General features: G+C 31.3%; 1 protein-coding gene across 1 annotated transcript in view; it reads left to right on the plus strand.

Annotated features, from left to right (window-relative positions):
• DMD (dystrophin) overlaps positions 1-17597 on the plus strand; it is a 2117885-nt gene that overhangs the window by 921110 nt on the left and 1179178 nt on the right. The window contains 1 exon segment of the mRNA XM_074300855.1: positions 16096-16268. Coding sequence (XP_074156956.1) covers positions 16096-16268 — 173 coding nt within the window.

A 17597-nucleotide genomic window follows, 5' to 3' on the forward strand; every position in this document is an offset into this window, starting at 1 on the left:
ATTTTTTAAAATGAACTAAATCATAATGTTTATGCTTATCCAATTTTTTGATAGTACAAATCTGAGAGAGGGAATTAATAATCTGTGTGGCAAAATCAGTATCCAAAAATATCTGGAATGTCTGGGAGAAGTGTTATTTCAAATTCATTTAACAGTATTAAATATAATGTTCTGTTCTTATTCCATGTTCCCTATTCTTTAAATCAGTTTAAATGAATAAAGGATAAGGTGTATGTGACTTGAAAACCACTAATATGTAAGGGAATTAGCATTGACAGTCTAATGTGGCTGCTAAAATAAACGAATATTTTAAAGAAGGACTTTTTGTCTCATTAAAATAAATCTATTCTCATTTTATTCTGATGTCTTAACATGAGACAGAGGCGATTCTAGGCTCTGCCAAAAGAGGAAAATGTCTTGCAGGTCTTTCAAACTTGGAAAGACTTCGAGTATAATCCTAGCATGGAAAATTGTGTTTCTTTCCTCTAAAGACCTAAGTTGTGAGGATTCTTCATCACCTTCAAGATAATTAATATTATTTGACATAATAACTCATAAATACCAACAGTAAATAATAAGAATAATAGCAAAGTTTATGAATTGCTGCTGTGAAGCATATACAAAATGGTAAATTCATATACTTGACTTATTGAAAAATAATGGAAAATATATTCCCTCTCTACTCTGCTATACTCTATACTTTTACTTTCAATGAGTCAATAATTTTAACTGGATATGTACCAATAAGTTATTTGCCAATGTATGGATTAAACTTGCAACTCTTACATGTTGTAATAATACTGAGTATCACAACATAGAAATGCTAAAGTTGGAGAAAGGAGATCAGTAGATTCTGTACTATTGAGTCTAAAGAAGAGAAGAATAAAGATATTTGAAATATGATAAAACATATTTGAATTTAACTAATGAACAAACATTAGCTGATTACCCACTATATTCCACGAACTCAGGAATCAAATGGAGAAACCTGTTCTCAATATAATCCCTGTTTTAAGAATATAAGACATTGGTCTTATATTCAATTATTACAAAGAAAAAAAAGAATTCTTCGTAGCTTCTGAAGTAGCATAAAATCCAATGGGCATAAGTTATAAATGATTAAATTTTGATTCAGAGAGGGAGAAATCACCTTAAAAATTGTCAGTCCCAAAACCAGTCAACTTATTCAATATTGAGGTACATTAATCTTGAGTTACTCAGGGAAGACAGCAGATAAATAGTGATCTGTAAAGATAAAAATTAGTTTCCAAAATGCAAAAAGAAAAATTAAAAAATTAGACAAGTCATTGGGAATGTGTTTATAAGTATGTACTGTGTATTTATGTAAAATTTCTTCCTTTATTTCATTGGCAAAGATGAACAAGGTTTGATTCCTTCATTTCACATCTCCTTTTGTTTTTTAAAAGGGAGTTTTCACCAAGCTTAATACAAGAAGGTCTGATTAAAAGAAAAAATATGGTCACAATATTCTAGATAATTTCTAGGATTATGTTGTTAATTAAATTTATATTTCTAAAAAAGAATAATATACCATCATCTTTTTAATGATTTTATACAACATCCATATGTTTATTATATGTCTAACCATGGAACCATATCTAAATGTAATTATATTATGGATTAGGAAAGGAAGATAATGTGTTCTTATTTTTCTAATAAAACATATTAAAGATTTGTTTTTCTGTATCTCTAAAATTTTTGTCCTTTTCTTGAGGTAGTTTGTAATACAAGTTGTTAAAAAAAAAATAAAGTTCCATTGTGTGTAAAATAGCCTAATCATGAGTCATTCCCCAACTTCCTATACCAAGAAAGCTTCAGCAGTGACCAATCACTGTTAAGCCAGAGTGTTTTCTGCATGCCTGAATGTCCCTTGAATTTTCTCAAAGATAACTCTATAAATAAAGGACAGAAGGAATATATGCATCAGGGAGACACTGAAATTCCTTTTTGTGATAGATATTGAACTTTACTCTATTCTGGTTCACTACCCATAATAAAGTCTAATATTTTATAGGACCTATTTCTGAATCTTACACAATTTTGTCTATTATTTATAGCTACATTTCATTTTCTTGGTCTAGTTAGTTACATGCCAATAACTCTATTATTTTTATATCATAATTTTCACAAAATCCTAATATCCTGTGGTGTTGAAGTAACTATTATATGTGTGCTAACAAAATATAACTTTTTTAAAGGTTATATAAATCAATGAAAGTTGAGTATAGGCTTGACAACATGACTAATTAGACAGCTGTCTAATGAGACAGTTAGGAAGTACAGTGGATGGAGAATAGAACCAGTAGTCAGGAAGTTCTGAGTTCAAATGCTGGTTTGGACACTGACTATATGAATCTGGGTAATTCACTTAAGCTCTGTCTGCCTGAAGGAGACAAGGAGACAAGGAGCAAGGATTAAATGAGATATTTGTAAAGTGCCTTGCTGTCATTAAAGCCTTTTATATAAATGTTAACTATTTTTAGCTGGTGTTATTTAAAAATAAACATAAGTAAGTAAAGACAAGTTCCTATTTGTAAATTGACCACAATATGATTAATTTGCTGGCTATGGCAAATCATGAAATAATCATTTAAGATACAAATGGTATTCAGTCTTGTGTGGCTTTTTCAAATGAGTATTGTGAAGTGGCTAGAAGGAAGAGCCGAAAATCATAGGAATCACACAGTTGTTAGCACTCCCATTAAATACTGTCTATCAAAGTTCAATTAAATTTAGCAAGCATTTATTAAGCAATTATTATAGGCAAAATAATGTGATAGATGCTAAGAATATCAAATACAAAAAAAAAAATTGTAGTACCATAAATTGTATGTACTTTGTCCAATGATCAATGGAGTTAGTTATCTTATTGAAGTAAGTGAACTAAATCAGCAATAAGAAATACTGAGAAGTAAGATGATGAACATAATTTAGGAATAGCTAATCAAATGGTAGTTCTTGAATATAATAGAATTAGAATATTTTTTGTAGTCTAAGAAGTTATGATATAAATATAATATAGAGAAATATAATTTACAATAATGCAGAAATGAAAAACTGTGCATGAAGTTTCAGTGTACAGAGACAGGAAAATAATATTCACAATTTATATACAATGATTAAATTGTAGTGTGAGAAGAAATCATGAAACTGAACAGAATTGGTCCTGAATAAGAGATGAGAAAGCATACCTAACTTGTAAGTGGGAGTTGGGGAGGAACTATGCATATAAGGAGAATATATATGAATGCGCTCTCTCTCTCTCTCTCTCTCTCTCTCTCTCTCTCTCTCTCTCAGTATATATATATGTGTGTATATATATATGTGTGTGTGTATATATATATATATCATAATGTTGATTTAATATGATATAAATATTAAAAAATTGATACTGGGATAGTATACAAATTAAATTTTATTTATTGCTAAAAGTTTTTTGTGATTTAATGCATTTACAAAGCTTCAGGCTCAACTGAAATCCTAGCCTAGGGTACTGTTATCAATCTATCTACCTACTTACCTATTTACCTACTTATCTAGCTATCTGTCTGTCTTTCTATTGATCTGTCCTATATTGATTTAGAGGATCCATATCTATCAATTAATCTACTTATTCATTTTGAAAGAGTTGAAACCCATACCTTAGACACAGCAGGAGTTTTCCATCTAGAAGCCCTCTACCTCCTGAAAAGGACCATAGTTCCTAGTTCTTGAGTCTTCTCACTGATTCATTTCAAATTCAAAACTAGATTAAGTTTCATTGGATGCTGTTAGCTGCTGTTCCATTAAATACCACTGAAAAGAATGAAGATAAAAAAACTGAAGACTAAACTCTTTCCTTAGATGTTAAAGGCCATCAGGAACGTGATGATCTTTTATCCAGTTATCTGTTGCTTTTATCCAATACCCCACAATTCCATCTTGAATGATTGATGAACTTCTGTCATTTGTTGCTTTTTTTAGATAGTGTCCTATATAATCTATTCTTTGTAGTCTATTTAGAAAAATCCTCTAAGTAACTTCTTTATATTAAAAACAATATGACCAATCAAAACCTCAGAGAAATAGTGGAACGATGTTGATAGTTTACTAGAGACATACAATGAAATATTTGAGTTTAGACATAGCATAAATGTACTTTGGGGGGAAACAGAGAGAGTTCCAATACTGGGAAAAGATTAGGAGATATTGAGAAGTGGTAGAGAGATAAATATTAATCAAACACTTTTTTTAAATCCTGAAAAAAAGGTGGTAGATGATTATGTACAATATTGAATCATAACAAAGTCATTGGGGGAAAAAAGTATATGTATAGAGAATTTGGCACGAGACCCAACTAAACCATGTCATTCCAAAAGTATTGGGAAACATTTGGCAGAAATTCAACAAATAGAAAGCAGAACAAACTTCTCAGCATTTCTATAATGATTAAATTTCATCATTAATGAGAGAACTGCCACATTTGGATTCAAACAAGTGCAATATTAAAAAATGTAAATAAAACTTAGGCAGATGAAATCAATAAGAATAATTGGGTAAGATGAAGAATATAAAGGAAATACATCTTAAAACAAATTTTACTTTAGAAACATTGATAGATAATTTTTACAAACTATGTCACACAAGTTAAGACAGAATTGACTAAAAATGTGCAATATTACTACCTTAAAGGGTGACAAAAAAGAAATCAATAACAATGAACACTTTTTTGATCTGTATGAAAATAAGATGCAGATTTTGAAAAGTATGAGAACCAGTGTAGTAAAGGAACAAATAGTGACTTTAAATTAGTTTTTTTTAAAAGAATTCAACAATTCAATAAATATTAGGGACTAATATTTCTCAAATGTTTCATCATGAATCATTTCTAATTGTTCTGGATTATTGTATTGCTTAAAATAGCTAAGCCAAATACAGTCCTTTATTATACAATATTGCTGTTACTGTGTACAATGTTCTCTTAGTTCTATTCATTTCACTAAGCATCAGTTCATGTAAGTTTTTCCAAGTTTTTCTGAAATTATCTGCTTGTAATTTCTTATAGCACAATAACATTCCATCACAACTTGATCATCCACTCTTTAATTGATGGGCATCATTTTGATTTCTAATTCTTAGCCACCACAAAAGGAGCTGCTGTAATTATTTTTGTACAAGCATTTTTCCCATCCCCTTCCTTTTTGGGGATATTTTTGGAATATAGACTTGGCAGTGATAATGATGGAAGAAAAGGTTTTATAACTCTTTGGTCACAATTCCAACAATGTACAATTCCACTAAGAATACATTAGTGTTCCAGTTTTCCCATAACCCCTCTAACACATATAGTTTTCCTTTTTTGTCATATTATCCAATCTGGATTGTGTGAGATGATATATCCTAGTTGTTTTAATTTACATATCTCTAAAAAATAGTGATTTAGAGTATTTCTTCCCATGTAACTATGGATAGCTTTAATTTGTCTGAAAACTGCCTCTTCATGTGTTTTTTTTTTAACTTTTAAATGGAGCTACTTGCTTCCAAATCACTCTGGCTTCTGTAGGTCACTGTTTAGGTTTTGAAGGCTTAGAATGAGTGAAAATATCAATTATTTTCCATTTTAGCCAGAAACTCTGGGGATCTTCCACTCATTTCATCTTTTATTTAGATGATAAATTGAAACACTTTTTATCTCAACTCTTACCCAGTCCATCATTGAATGGATGTGGCTTCAGACAAACTGAGACCCGAGAAAGACCTTAATTTATAAAGGCCAAGGGTCACCCACTATATCTTGGGCTTTTTTTAGTTTTCTCAAACTTTGTCTTGCCACTGGACTTCAATAATTCTGGAGGATAGAATGAGGCTGATGACTTTCCTGCTGACTCATATTCAATTCATGTGCAAGTTAAGCCATTACCTTCATGATGTCAAAGGTCCTCTTAGACAATGAAATACAAACAAGAAGGTACTAAGAAATAACCACTAAATTTAATAAAAAGGAGGTGACTTGTGACTTAAAAAAAAAGAATAAGTCTTCCTTCCTTACCCACACTGGATAACAAATCCTATTTATAGGCTTGATTCACCCTTCCTTATGTTGGTTCACCTTCCTTAGGCAGATTTGGAGAAGGGAAGAGAAAAAGCATTTCTGTAGCATCTACTATGTAGCAAGATCAATATTATATAATCTGATTCTCACAATCCTTCAAGTCAGGTATTATTGTCTCATTTTACAATTGAGGAAACCAATAAAAGCAGATGTTAAATAATTTATTACAATTTCTGCATCTAATAAATTTCTAAAATCAAGTTTTATTTCAGTCTTTCAAGTCCAAGTCCAGCTCTTGATGCCCTGACCCACCAGCAGCCTGATGGCTCCCCTACTCCTGGGGGTTTAACATATTGATATACAGTATGTAGACACCAAATCTGCATGGGATACAGCAGCTCAGAACTTTTAAGATCACTCACCTAAGCCTCACATAGGATGACAAATATCTACCAATATCCATTACTTAGTGACTTTCAAGAGTAAATATGAAGGAAACAGTTAAGCATCCATAAATAGTCCATATTGGACCACATAGAAAGGAGATAAAAGTCAATTGTATTGAATGCAAATAAAGCTTTTGCCTCAGCTAAATAAAACACAATTTTAAACTAGTCATTGGTCATCACATTTTGATATATATTTCACAGAAACAACTATTCAATGACCCATTTATTTTAAGTTAGACATAAAATGGTGAGGCATATACTTAGTAAAAGTATCTGCCATTGTTATGGAAAATGTCCTGCATAGTGTCCAAAAAAACCAGAATTTCCTACAGATAACAAGAATACAAATAACTGTACAGATGCAGATAACTCCAGATATTCTTGTTTGGGTAAGGTTGGGTGCTTTCATCAAGCTTTAGAACATTGCATTTCCTTAATGAAAAAAAAAATTGCCATTATAATACAAATAGGAAAAACTAAATGGATAAAAATGCATATGAAAATTATTTGAATATCCATTCCATGGAGGTCAATAAAGTATACATTTAGACTAGGCCTTACAAATTGACAAGGAACAGTGCCTAGAGCTCAGAAACAGGATAGCATAGTTATTGGACTAGTTTTTTGGAAAGTACACAGTTCTTTGAGTGGTCTGAATTTATTTCCCAACAAAAAGATTGCATCTTTTTGCTGGAGCAGATTTGAATCTTGGAACCTCTAGCATCTCCAAAGAATTAATTACAGATGATCTGGGGACAATTGAAAGATGTACAATGAACATAAATAGGTCTCAGTCATTACCTAGACATAGAAAATGGCATTAGAATGCCACCTAAGATGTAATATAATCAGAAGAAAAGATAGTATAGTTTTATGAAAAGATTGAGAGATAGCAGAGGTATGATTCAGTTACTTGGCTGATATGTATAGAAAAGATGGGAGGATCAGAAGAAGGTGCTTCTGTGCCAGATCTGTGGCAGAAACTGCACAGTAAGGGAAAATACTAGAAATTTTAAATTTGCACTGATGAAAGAATAGATTAATGAATGAGATCACATATCCATTAAAATTGAAGTTTAATGATGCAATTTCTACAGAACAATATTTCTTTCTTTAGTAATATTCTTACAAAAATTGTGATTTATATTTTATCTCACAGGTCTTTACCATTCCAATCTCGTTTTCCTCTTACCAAGTGTCAGAGATACCTCCCTTAAAAGCAAAGATTCATTTTCACTGATTTTGTTTAGCTATGTTCAAATGTAGTGTCTTTGAGAATTTCTACTTTATGACAATCAGGACAAAGACAATTCAATTTTAAAATAAATAAAATACAACTTTAAAATACTTTGGCATAGAAAGGAAGCAAGGAAGGCACACAAATGAATACATGGTATGATCCACATATTTTTATTACTTATGATCTTGTTCAGAATTTATTATCTATAGCTGGAGAAAAAGAATAATGAAAATCAGAAAATAATCACTTATCAAAACTCCTTCTATATGAATTCAGAAAAAGAGATATAGATCTGCTTATTGTTTGTCCTTCTCTGTTAAAAAAAAAAAAAAAAAAAGACTATGACATTAGGGACGTGATGCCATGACAGTCAGTCAGTGATATAGAGTGTAGTAGTCAAGTCAGGGAAGGTTTTGTGTAAAAGGCTTTTGTGGATTTGATTCAAAAGGATAAATGCAATTTGGATAGAGAAGAAAAGTGGGAGAAATAGTAGGAACAAAGGTTTTGAAATGGGAATACATATAATGTATGTGACCATTGGGAAGGAAGGAAGAAATATTTAATGAGGATTTTGGGGAAAAAAGTCATTTGATTTAGTTTTTAAAAAGATTAACAGTGACTTATACAAAGTACATTGTTAGTTTTGGAGACGGAAGCTATATGACAATGGATTAAGGAGAAAATGAACATTTGTTGTAATAATTACAATCATCCGGTTTCAACCACTTATTCAAGAATTTTGACACAAAAATTCTTTCTCTGCCTGTTAAAATAAAATGAAATCTAAGGACAATAATATTTTCTTTTGCACTTGAATGATGGCCATTAAACAAAACTGATAAAATCATCTTTGGTTCTTAGCTTTAAGCTAGATCATCAGAATACTAGAAAATTTTTTACTAACTTTATGACTCAAGGAAAGTCTCTTCACTTCAATTTCCTCAAAATGAGAATAGGGAATGGACTTTTGATTTCATTAGTGAAAGAAACTCCTAAGTGAAGTAGCACCCTCTATCGATTCAAATTTCAACTGAAATTTATAATCTTAGAAAGTAGCCTAGAATATTAATAAGTTAAGTTATTTACCCAAGGTAAGTATTACCTATATATTTTAGAGCAGAATTTGAACCCATGTGTTCTTGGCTCTAAGATGACTTTATTTACCATTATCTTATAGGTTGTTATAACAACTAAATTAGTGGTATATAATCATAAAAATTACATAAACATACTGTTAAATGAAGTACCATTCATTTTTTAAATTGTCTATCTCCCTTACAGAATAAATTTTGATTTATCACTGTGATAAAATTCATGTAATCTTACAGTTATATTTCCTTTTGACAATACCAAGCCCTTGGCTGACAATAATATTTAGGACATTATTCTCTGAGGGATTTCTGTATTTTTGCATTTGATTTCTATTCCTACATGTGAAGTTCTATTTTATTTTTTTAAATTTTATCTTATTTATTTTGAACTTAAGAAATAAAACAAACATAATGGAAGGGGAATTGATTATATTAAAAAGCTGCAAATATGGCATTTATAAGTTGCTATTCCTTTTAAATATATAAGAAATTTAACATGTAAATGTGTTTTTTTTCTTTCTTGCCACCACATCCCCTCAAGTTACCATCAGGCACAAGTGTGTGTGTGTGTGTGTGTGTGTGTGTGTGTGTGTGTGTGTGTGTGTGTAAAACAATTCTATAAATATTTAAGTTTATCAGTTTTTTCTCTGGATTCAAATAGTATCTTTCTTCATATATCCTTTGTTGTTAAATTGGGTATTTATAATTGTACAAATGACTTATTCACTTAGTATTGGTACTACTGGGTCAAAGGGTATGCACAGTTTTGTAGCCCTTTGCCTATAGTTTCAAATTGCTCTCCAGAATGGTTGGACCAATCCACAACTCCACCAATACCATTATTGTCTCAGTTTTCCCATATCCTCTCCAACATTTATCATGATCTTTTCCTGTCTCTTAGCCAATTTGAGAGGTGTGAGGTGGTACCTCAGGGTTGTTTTATTTGCATTTCTCTAATCCATAGTGATTTAGAGCATTTTTAATGACTACGGATGATTTTAATTTCATCATCTGAAAAGTATTCATTTCCTTTGACCATTTTTCAATTGGGGTATGACATGTATTTTTATAAATTTGACACAATTCTTTATGTATTTTAGAAATAAGACCATTATCAAAAATACTGGCTAAGAAGATTTTTTCCCGGCTTTGGTTTTGTTTGTGCAAAAGCTTTTTAATTTAATGTAGTCACAGTTCTCCATTTTGCCTTTCATAATGTTCTCTAGTTTTTTGGTCATAAATTCCTCCCTTCTCCAAAGATTTGATAAGTAAATTATCCCCTGCTCTCCTAAATTTTTTATGGTATCATTCTTTATGCCCAAATTATGTACCAATTTTGACCTTATTTTGTTATGGGTTGGGAGATATAGATATATGTTGAATTTCTGACATATTATTTTCCAATTTTCCCAGCAATTTTTCTCAAATAGTGAGTTCTTATTCAAGAAGTTAGTGGTTGGGAGTTGATCAAAACTAGATTATTATAGGCCTTCATTATTTTGGTTTGTATATCTAATCTAGTCCAATGATCAACCCCTCTTTTTCTTAGCTAGTACCAAATGGATTTGATTAGTTCTGTTTTCTAATAAAATTTTAGGTCTGGCATTACTAAGCCACCATTCTTTGTATTTTTTTTTCTCTAATCCCTTTGATATTCTTGATATTTTCTTCTTCCAGATGAATTTTATTAGTTTTCTAGTTCTACAAAATAATTTTTGGCAATTTGATTGGTATGGAACTGAACAAGTAGATCAATTTAGGCAAAATTGCCATTTTTTTATTAAAACTTTTTATTTACAAAACATACACATGGATAATTTTTTCAACATTGATCCTTGCAAAACCTTTTGTTCCAAATTTTCTCCTCCTTCCCCCCCATCCTTTCCCCTAGCTGGCAGATAGTCTCATACATGTTAAATATGTTAAAATACTTGTCAAATCCAATATATGTATAAATATTTATACAGTTATCTTGCTGCACAAAAAAAATCAAATCAAGAAAGAAGTAAAAGAAAAACTGAGAAAACAAAATATAAGCAAATAACAGCAGAGAGAGAGTGAACATGCTATGTTGTAGTTTACACTCTGTTCCCATGATTCTCTCTCTGGGTGTATATGGCTCTCTTTATCACCAAACAAGTAAAATTGGTTTGAATCATCTCATTGTTCAAGAGAGACACATCCATCAGAATTGATTGTCTTATAGTCTTCTTGTTGCTCTGTATAATGATCTCCTGGTTCTGCTCATTTCACTTAGCATCAGTTCATGTAGGTCTCTCCAAGCCTCTCTGAAATCATCCTGCTGGTCATTTCTTACAGAACAATAATATTCCATAACATTCATATACCTTAATTTATTCAGCCATTTTCCAATTGATGGGTATCCATTCAGTTTCCAGTTCCTTGCCACTACAAAGAGGGCTGCCACCAATATTTTTGTACATGTGAGTCCCTTTCCCTCCTTTAAGATCTCTTTTGTCCTATTTACAGTTCCACCAACAATGTATCAGTGTCCCAGTTAAAGTTGTCATTTTTATTATAATAACTTGGCCTATCTAGAAACAACTGAAATTTTCCCATTTGTTTGGGTCTGGCTTTATTGGTGTGTTAAGTGTTTTGTAATTATATTCATATAGTTCCTTGGGTTTATCTTGGTAAGCAGGCTCCCAAGTATTTTCTTTTGTCTACAGTAATTTTAAATGGAATTTCTATTTCTTGTTGATGGGCTATTTTCAGTTATATATAGAAATGTGGATGATTTGTGTGGGTTTATTTTATATCCTGTAACTGCTAAAATTGTAACTTGTTTTCAGTAAGTTTTTGGATAATTTTCTAGGATTCTCTAAGTATATCATCATATCATCTGCAAAGAGTGATAGTTTTATTTACTCATTGCATTCTAATTTTTTTAATTTCCTTTTCTTTTCTTTTGCCTAAAGCCAAAAGTTTTAGTACAAGGTTGAATAATAGTGGTGATAATGGGCTTCCTTTTTTCACCCCCGATCTTAGCAGAAGCAGTTCCAGCTTCTCTCCATTACAAATAATGTTTGCTGTTCATTTTAGATACTGCTGTTCATTTTAAGGAAAACTCCTTTTATTCCTATATTCTCTAGTGTTTTTAATAGGGCAGATGCTATATTTTGTCAAAAAGCTTTTTCTACTATTGAGATTATCTTATGATTTGTTGGTTTTGTTATTGATCTGGTGTATCATGGTAAGAGTTCTCCTGATTTTGAACCAGCCCTGTATTCCTGGTATAAGTCTGGTTTGGTCATAGGGTATTATCCTGTTGATAAGTTGCTGTAATCTCTTTGCTAATATTTTGTTTAAAATTTTTGCATCAATACTCATTGGGGAGATTGGTCTATAATTTTCTTTCTCTGTTTTGGCTCTTCATGGTTTAGATAATCAGTACCATATTTGTATCAGAGGAATTTGGCAGGATTTCTTCATTACTTATTTTTTCAAAAGGTTAACATGGTATTAGAATTAATTGTTCTTTAGATGTTTGGTAGAATTCACTTGTGAATCCATCTGGCCTTGGAGATTTTTTTCTTAGGGAGTTTATTAATGGCTTATTAATTTCTTTTTTTTTTAATAGGACTGTTTCAGTAGTTGATTTACTCTTCTGTTAATCTGGGCAATTTATATTTTGTCAGTATTCATCCATTTCAGTTAGCTTGTTAGACTTCCTGCTATACAGGAAAAAAAACAGCTTTCTTATTATTGCTAATTATTGATTTAATTTCTTTGTCATTGTTGATAAGTTCATCCTTTTCATTTTTGAAGCTGATGAGTTGTTATTTTTTCTTTTTTCTAAGCAAATTAAACAAAGGTTTATCTATTTTTTTCATAAAACAAACTCTTTTTTTATTAGATAGTTCAATAGCATTCTTAGTTTTAATTTTATTAATCTGCCCTTTGAGTTTCAGAATTTCTGATTTAGTATTTAACTGGGGATTTTTAGTTTGTTCTTTTCCTAGCTTTTTTAGTTGTATGCCCAATTCATTGTTTTCCTCTTTCTCTATTTTATTCATGTACCTGTTTAGAGATATAAAATTTTCCTCTCAAAACTGCTTTGGCTGAATCCCATAGGTTTTGATATGTTCTCTCATTATTTTCATTCTTTTCAATGAAATTATGGATTGTTTGTGTAATTTGTTATTTGACCCACCCATTCTTTAGAATTAGATTATTTAATTTCCATTTGGTTTTTAGTCTATCTTTATCTGCCCTTTATTGAATATTATTGAATTTAATTTCATTGCATTGTGGTCTGAAAAGGAATCATATACTATTTCTGCCTTTCTGCATTTGAGTGTGAGGTTTCTATGCCCTAATACATGGTCAGTTTTTGTGTAGGCGCCATGTACTGCCAAAAAAAGATGTATTCCTTTCTGTCCCTAATCAATTTTCTCCAGAGGTCTATCATATCTAGGTTTTCTAGGATTCTATTAACCTTCTTAGTCTCTTTCTTGTTTATCTATTATGGTCAGATTTGTCTGATTCTGAGGGGATAAGGTTGAAGTCCTACTTTAATATAGTTTTGCTATCTGTTTATTCCCATAGCTGTCTCAATATCTTCTCTAGTAATTTTTATGATCTACAACTTGGTGCATATACATTTAATATCATTACTAGCACCTTTTATCAAGATTTACTTTCCTTCCTCATCTTTTTTCATTAGATCTTTTTTTTTTTACTTTTGCTTTATCTCAGATCAGAATTGCTACTCCTGCTTTTTTTTTTTAAGGATTCTGATTTTTATTCCATTCTGAGTTTTGCTTCTGTTTTATGGGAGAGTTCATCCCATTTACATCCACAATTATTGTTATTGCTCTGTATTTCCCTCCATCCTATTTTTTCCCTTTATATACTTTTATTCTCTCTTTCTACTCTGTCCTTAGTAGTATTTTTTACCCAGCACACCCACTACCTTATATCTATCACCCTTTCCCCCTTCTCTTAGTACTGTTTTTTAACTTACCCCATCCACTAACCTTATGTTCTATCACCTCTTCCTCCCTTCTTTTACCTTTTTTCCTAGTGTTTCTGCTCTCTTTTCTATCTTTCCTCTTTCTCATCCTACTTCTTTATAGAGTTAGATAAATTTCTAAACCCAACTGAATGATTAAGTTATTCCCTCTTAGAGCCAAAACTGATGGAACCAATCTTCTGACAATGCTCATTGCCCTCCCCTTTTTCTCTAGATTGCAATAGAAGCAATACTTTGCTCCTCTTCATGTGATCCAATTTGTTCTATTATGCCTCTTTTTTCCTCTTCCCCTTCAGAACTTTTTATTTGATATAATCACATCTGAGTCAATTCATTACCACATTCTCCCAGGTTCTTTGCCTTCTGAAATAAGGCATTCCAAGCACTCTGATCCTTTATTGTAGAAGCTGCCAGATCCTAGGTAATCCTAGAGAATCCTGACAAGAATTGCTCCTTCATATTTCAATTGTTTTTATCTGGCAGCATGCAGTAATTTTTTGCTTGAGATTGTAGTTTTAGAATTTCACAACAATGTTCCTTGGGGTTTTCCTTGTGGGATCTTTCTGAAGATGATCAATGGATTCTTTCAATGAGTATTCCCCCCCCTCTATTTCTAGAATATTATAGCAATTTTATTTGATGATTTCTTGAAGAATGCTATCCCAGTTTTTTGTTTGTTTGTTTGTCCCCCCCACCCCCCCGCCCAAGGTAGGACAATAATCTTTAAATGTGTCTTCTGGATCTATTTTTCAGGTTGGCTGTTTTTCACAATTTCTTCCATTTTTTCCTATTTTTTTTTTAGTTTGATTAACTGATTCTTGCTGTCTTATAGAGTCATTACCTTCCATTTGCCCTGTTCTAGTTTTTAATGTGTCATTTTCTTCAGTACCTTTTGTGTCTCTTTTTTTCCATTTGGTTAATTCTACTTTTGAAGGTGTTGTTTTCTTTTCTTTTCTTTCTTTTTTTCTTTTTTGGCATTTGGCCAATTGTATTTTTTAAGTGGTTGTTTTCTTCAATCAAATTTTTCCTTCCTTTTTCAAGCTGTTGACTCTCTCATTTCTTTTCTCATTTTTTCTTTTGCCTCTCTTATTTGTCTTTTATGAGCACTTCCAAAAAGCCTCTTTGGGCTTGAGACCAATTCACATCACTTTTTGAGATTTCTTTTGTGCACCTTTTGTCCTTGTCTGAGTTGGTGTTTTGGTCTTCCCTGTCACCATAGTAGCTTTCTCTGGTCAAAGTTCTTTTCTGTTTTTTGTTCATTTTCTTACCTTTTTTTTTGGTATTTCATAATTTTTTTTTACTTTAATGGTTGAGCTCTACTCCTGGGGTGAAGTTGGCACTGTCCCAAGCTTCTTGTGCAGTTCTGAGCCTTTTCTTTGAATACATAGGCCACTGTGTTTGCAGGTGGTAGCTTTATCTGTTCTTTCCAAGAAAAAGCCTGGTTTTCCAGAATTTGCTTTCTGAGTTGGGAGTGGGTACTGTCATATTGGTTTGCTCCACTATTGAATGATGACCGAGGCCTCAGTTGCTGATCCTCTGTAATTAAACCCCTCTTACTGGCTCTCCCAAATGCTGTTAGAGCTGGGCTGAACACCCCAGTCTCATCCAGTGAGACTGACCTTTCTTCAGGTTTTTCCAAACTATCTTGAAGTGAAGAGTGGTTTCATTCATCAGACTTTGTTTCAAGGCTGGGTTTCATGTAGTTTTCTAGAAAAACTGGGAAAGAGAGAACAGCTTCCTGGCTTCACTCCGCCAATTTGGCTCCATCCTTGGAAGATCCATTTTTTTTTTTTTAAATATAAAACATATCAAGAGACAGTGAGACTAAAATATGAATACTATCTAAATGAATTAAGAATATTTAGCCTAGAAAAGAAAAAGAAAAACACTTGTCTTTAGCTATTTGAAGAGGCATTTGAATGTATTAATTATTAGGTTCATAATTTTTTTAAATTGAAATTAAAATTAAAAAGGAAAAAATACATTTTGATATAGAATGCATTCTTGCATAGATTGAGTTGAATCAATGACTTCAGATCTTCCTTCCAACAATGAATGTATGAGTGATTGTGGCTTCTTTTTTTGTTTTAAAAAATGTTAATCATTATTATACCCCTATTGCCCTTTCTCACCTCCCCCCAATTATTTTAAATCTTAACATTGAATATTTATAGGAGAATTGCTTAATTATGAGGGTACTATATTTCTTGTAATTATAATCCGATTTATTTTGATGTTGTTTTCTCCACTATATCTCAATATTGCAGAATGTGAAGGACAATTTGCAAAGAATTTCAAGCCAGGTTGATGTCATTCACAATAAGAAGACAGCGGCCTTACAAAATGCTACACCTGTGGAAGCTACTAAGATAAAAGAAGCTCTAACTCAACTCAATTTGCAGTGGGAGACAGTTAACAACATATATAAGGATCGACAAGGGTAAGTAACTTTTTCAGTTTATTATCTTGAATTGTACTTTTTTTTATACTTGTATTTTCTGGAACAGGGAAGAATGCTGGAATCAAATCTCATCTGCTTTAAGTTGAAAGTTGATTTTAAAATATTTCTTTATATTAAGTTTTAATCTTTGTTGTGAAAAGATAAATATAATAGAAACATTTAATTTACTTAATTCAATTTAATTTTACTTTAATTCAATTTACTTATCTAATTATGTTTGCACTACTTACCTCAAAGTGTTTTTGAAAAAAAATCTAATGGATAATCTAAGTAAAAGATATATAAACTACAAAGCATTGCAGCCAAGTTTCTAGGATAAACCATATTCACCTGTAGATCATTCCTTATTTCAGCCTGCTATTTGATTCATTCACTTAATTAGTCATGATTCTGAACTCTAATATGATCTAAGCATATGTTTTAATTTTTTTAAATTTGTAAATCAACTCAAGTTTACTCAATATTAAATAAACTAGAGAAATCTTCCCAGTAATATTTTTCATATTTCTCCATGCAGAAAGCCTCTTAAGGTTCTGTGATTAAATAAATATTAAAGCCACTGTATATGGAATCTATTAACAAATATAATCAATAATAAACAAATAAAAGGATAAAATTTTACTGTGAGGAAGACCATGTCCAGAGATACTACAACCTTAACTATGAGGTTTATTAAAAAACATTCACATATGATTTAGTTTCTGTTTACAAGCATAAACAAGAAAGATTTCTCTATTTCACTTCTCTCTGTGACTTCAGTTCCTCTGTAGTCATGACAAAAAAAAATTCTCTTCATAATAGTTATTCCTCATGGAATTAATTAATATTTCTTTGCAATCTAACATCTAAGATAATTCTAGAAGCAAAGACTTTTTTATTTTATATTTTCTCCATAGTTTATTTATGTTAAGTTGGACTGCTACAAGTGTATGTTATCTACTCTCAATTTCAGAGGGATAGTTTTTCTACTCTTTAATTGATTTTTTTTCCCAATGATGTCAAGCTCTAGGAGAAATGGGAGGCCACTAATCCATGAATAAAGATCTCTATGGGGAAGCTTAGTTGAACATGTAATATTATATGTGTTATATTGTATTTTTTATTTCTTAGGCTAAAAATTTCACAAACATATTTTAATCTAGTTCTGGAGCACTTGAAAGTGTTGTGGGCAGCATATACAGGGAAAGGATGTGCATGTGAAATAAGTACTAAAAGTGCGGCTCTGACATCTAGACTCTATTCTATTTTTGTTCCAAACCTTTTCTTTATTCTACAAAACATGCCACACCATTGCTTTTACTACTCTAA

Source organism: Sminthopsis crassicaudata, chromosome 3 (genome assembly GCF_048593235.1).
Source record: "Sminthopsis crassicaudata isolate SCR6 chromosome 3, ASM4859323v1, whole genome shotgun sequence".
Taxonomy (NCBI): Eukaryota; Metazoa; Chordata; class Mammalia; order Dasyuromorphia; family Dasyuridae; genus Sminthopsis; species Sminthopsis crassicaudata.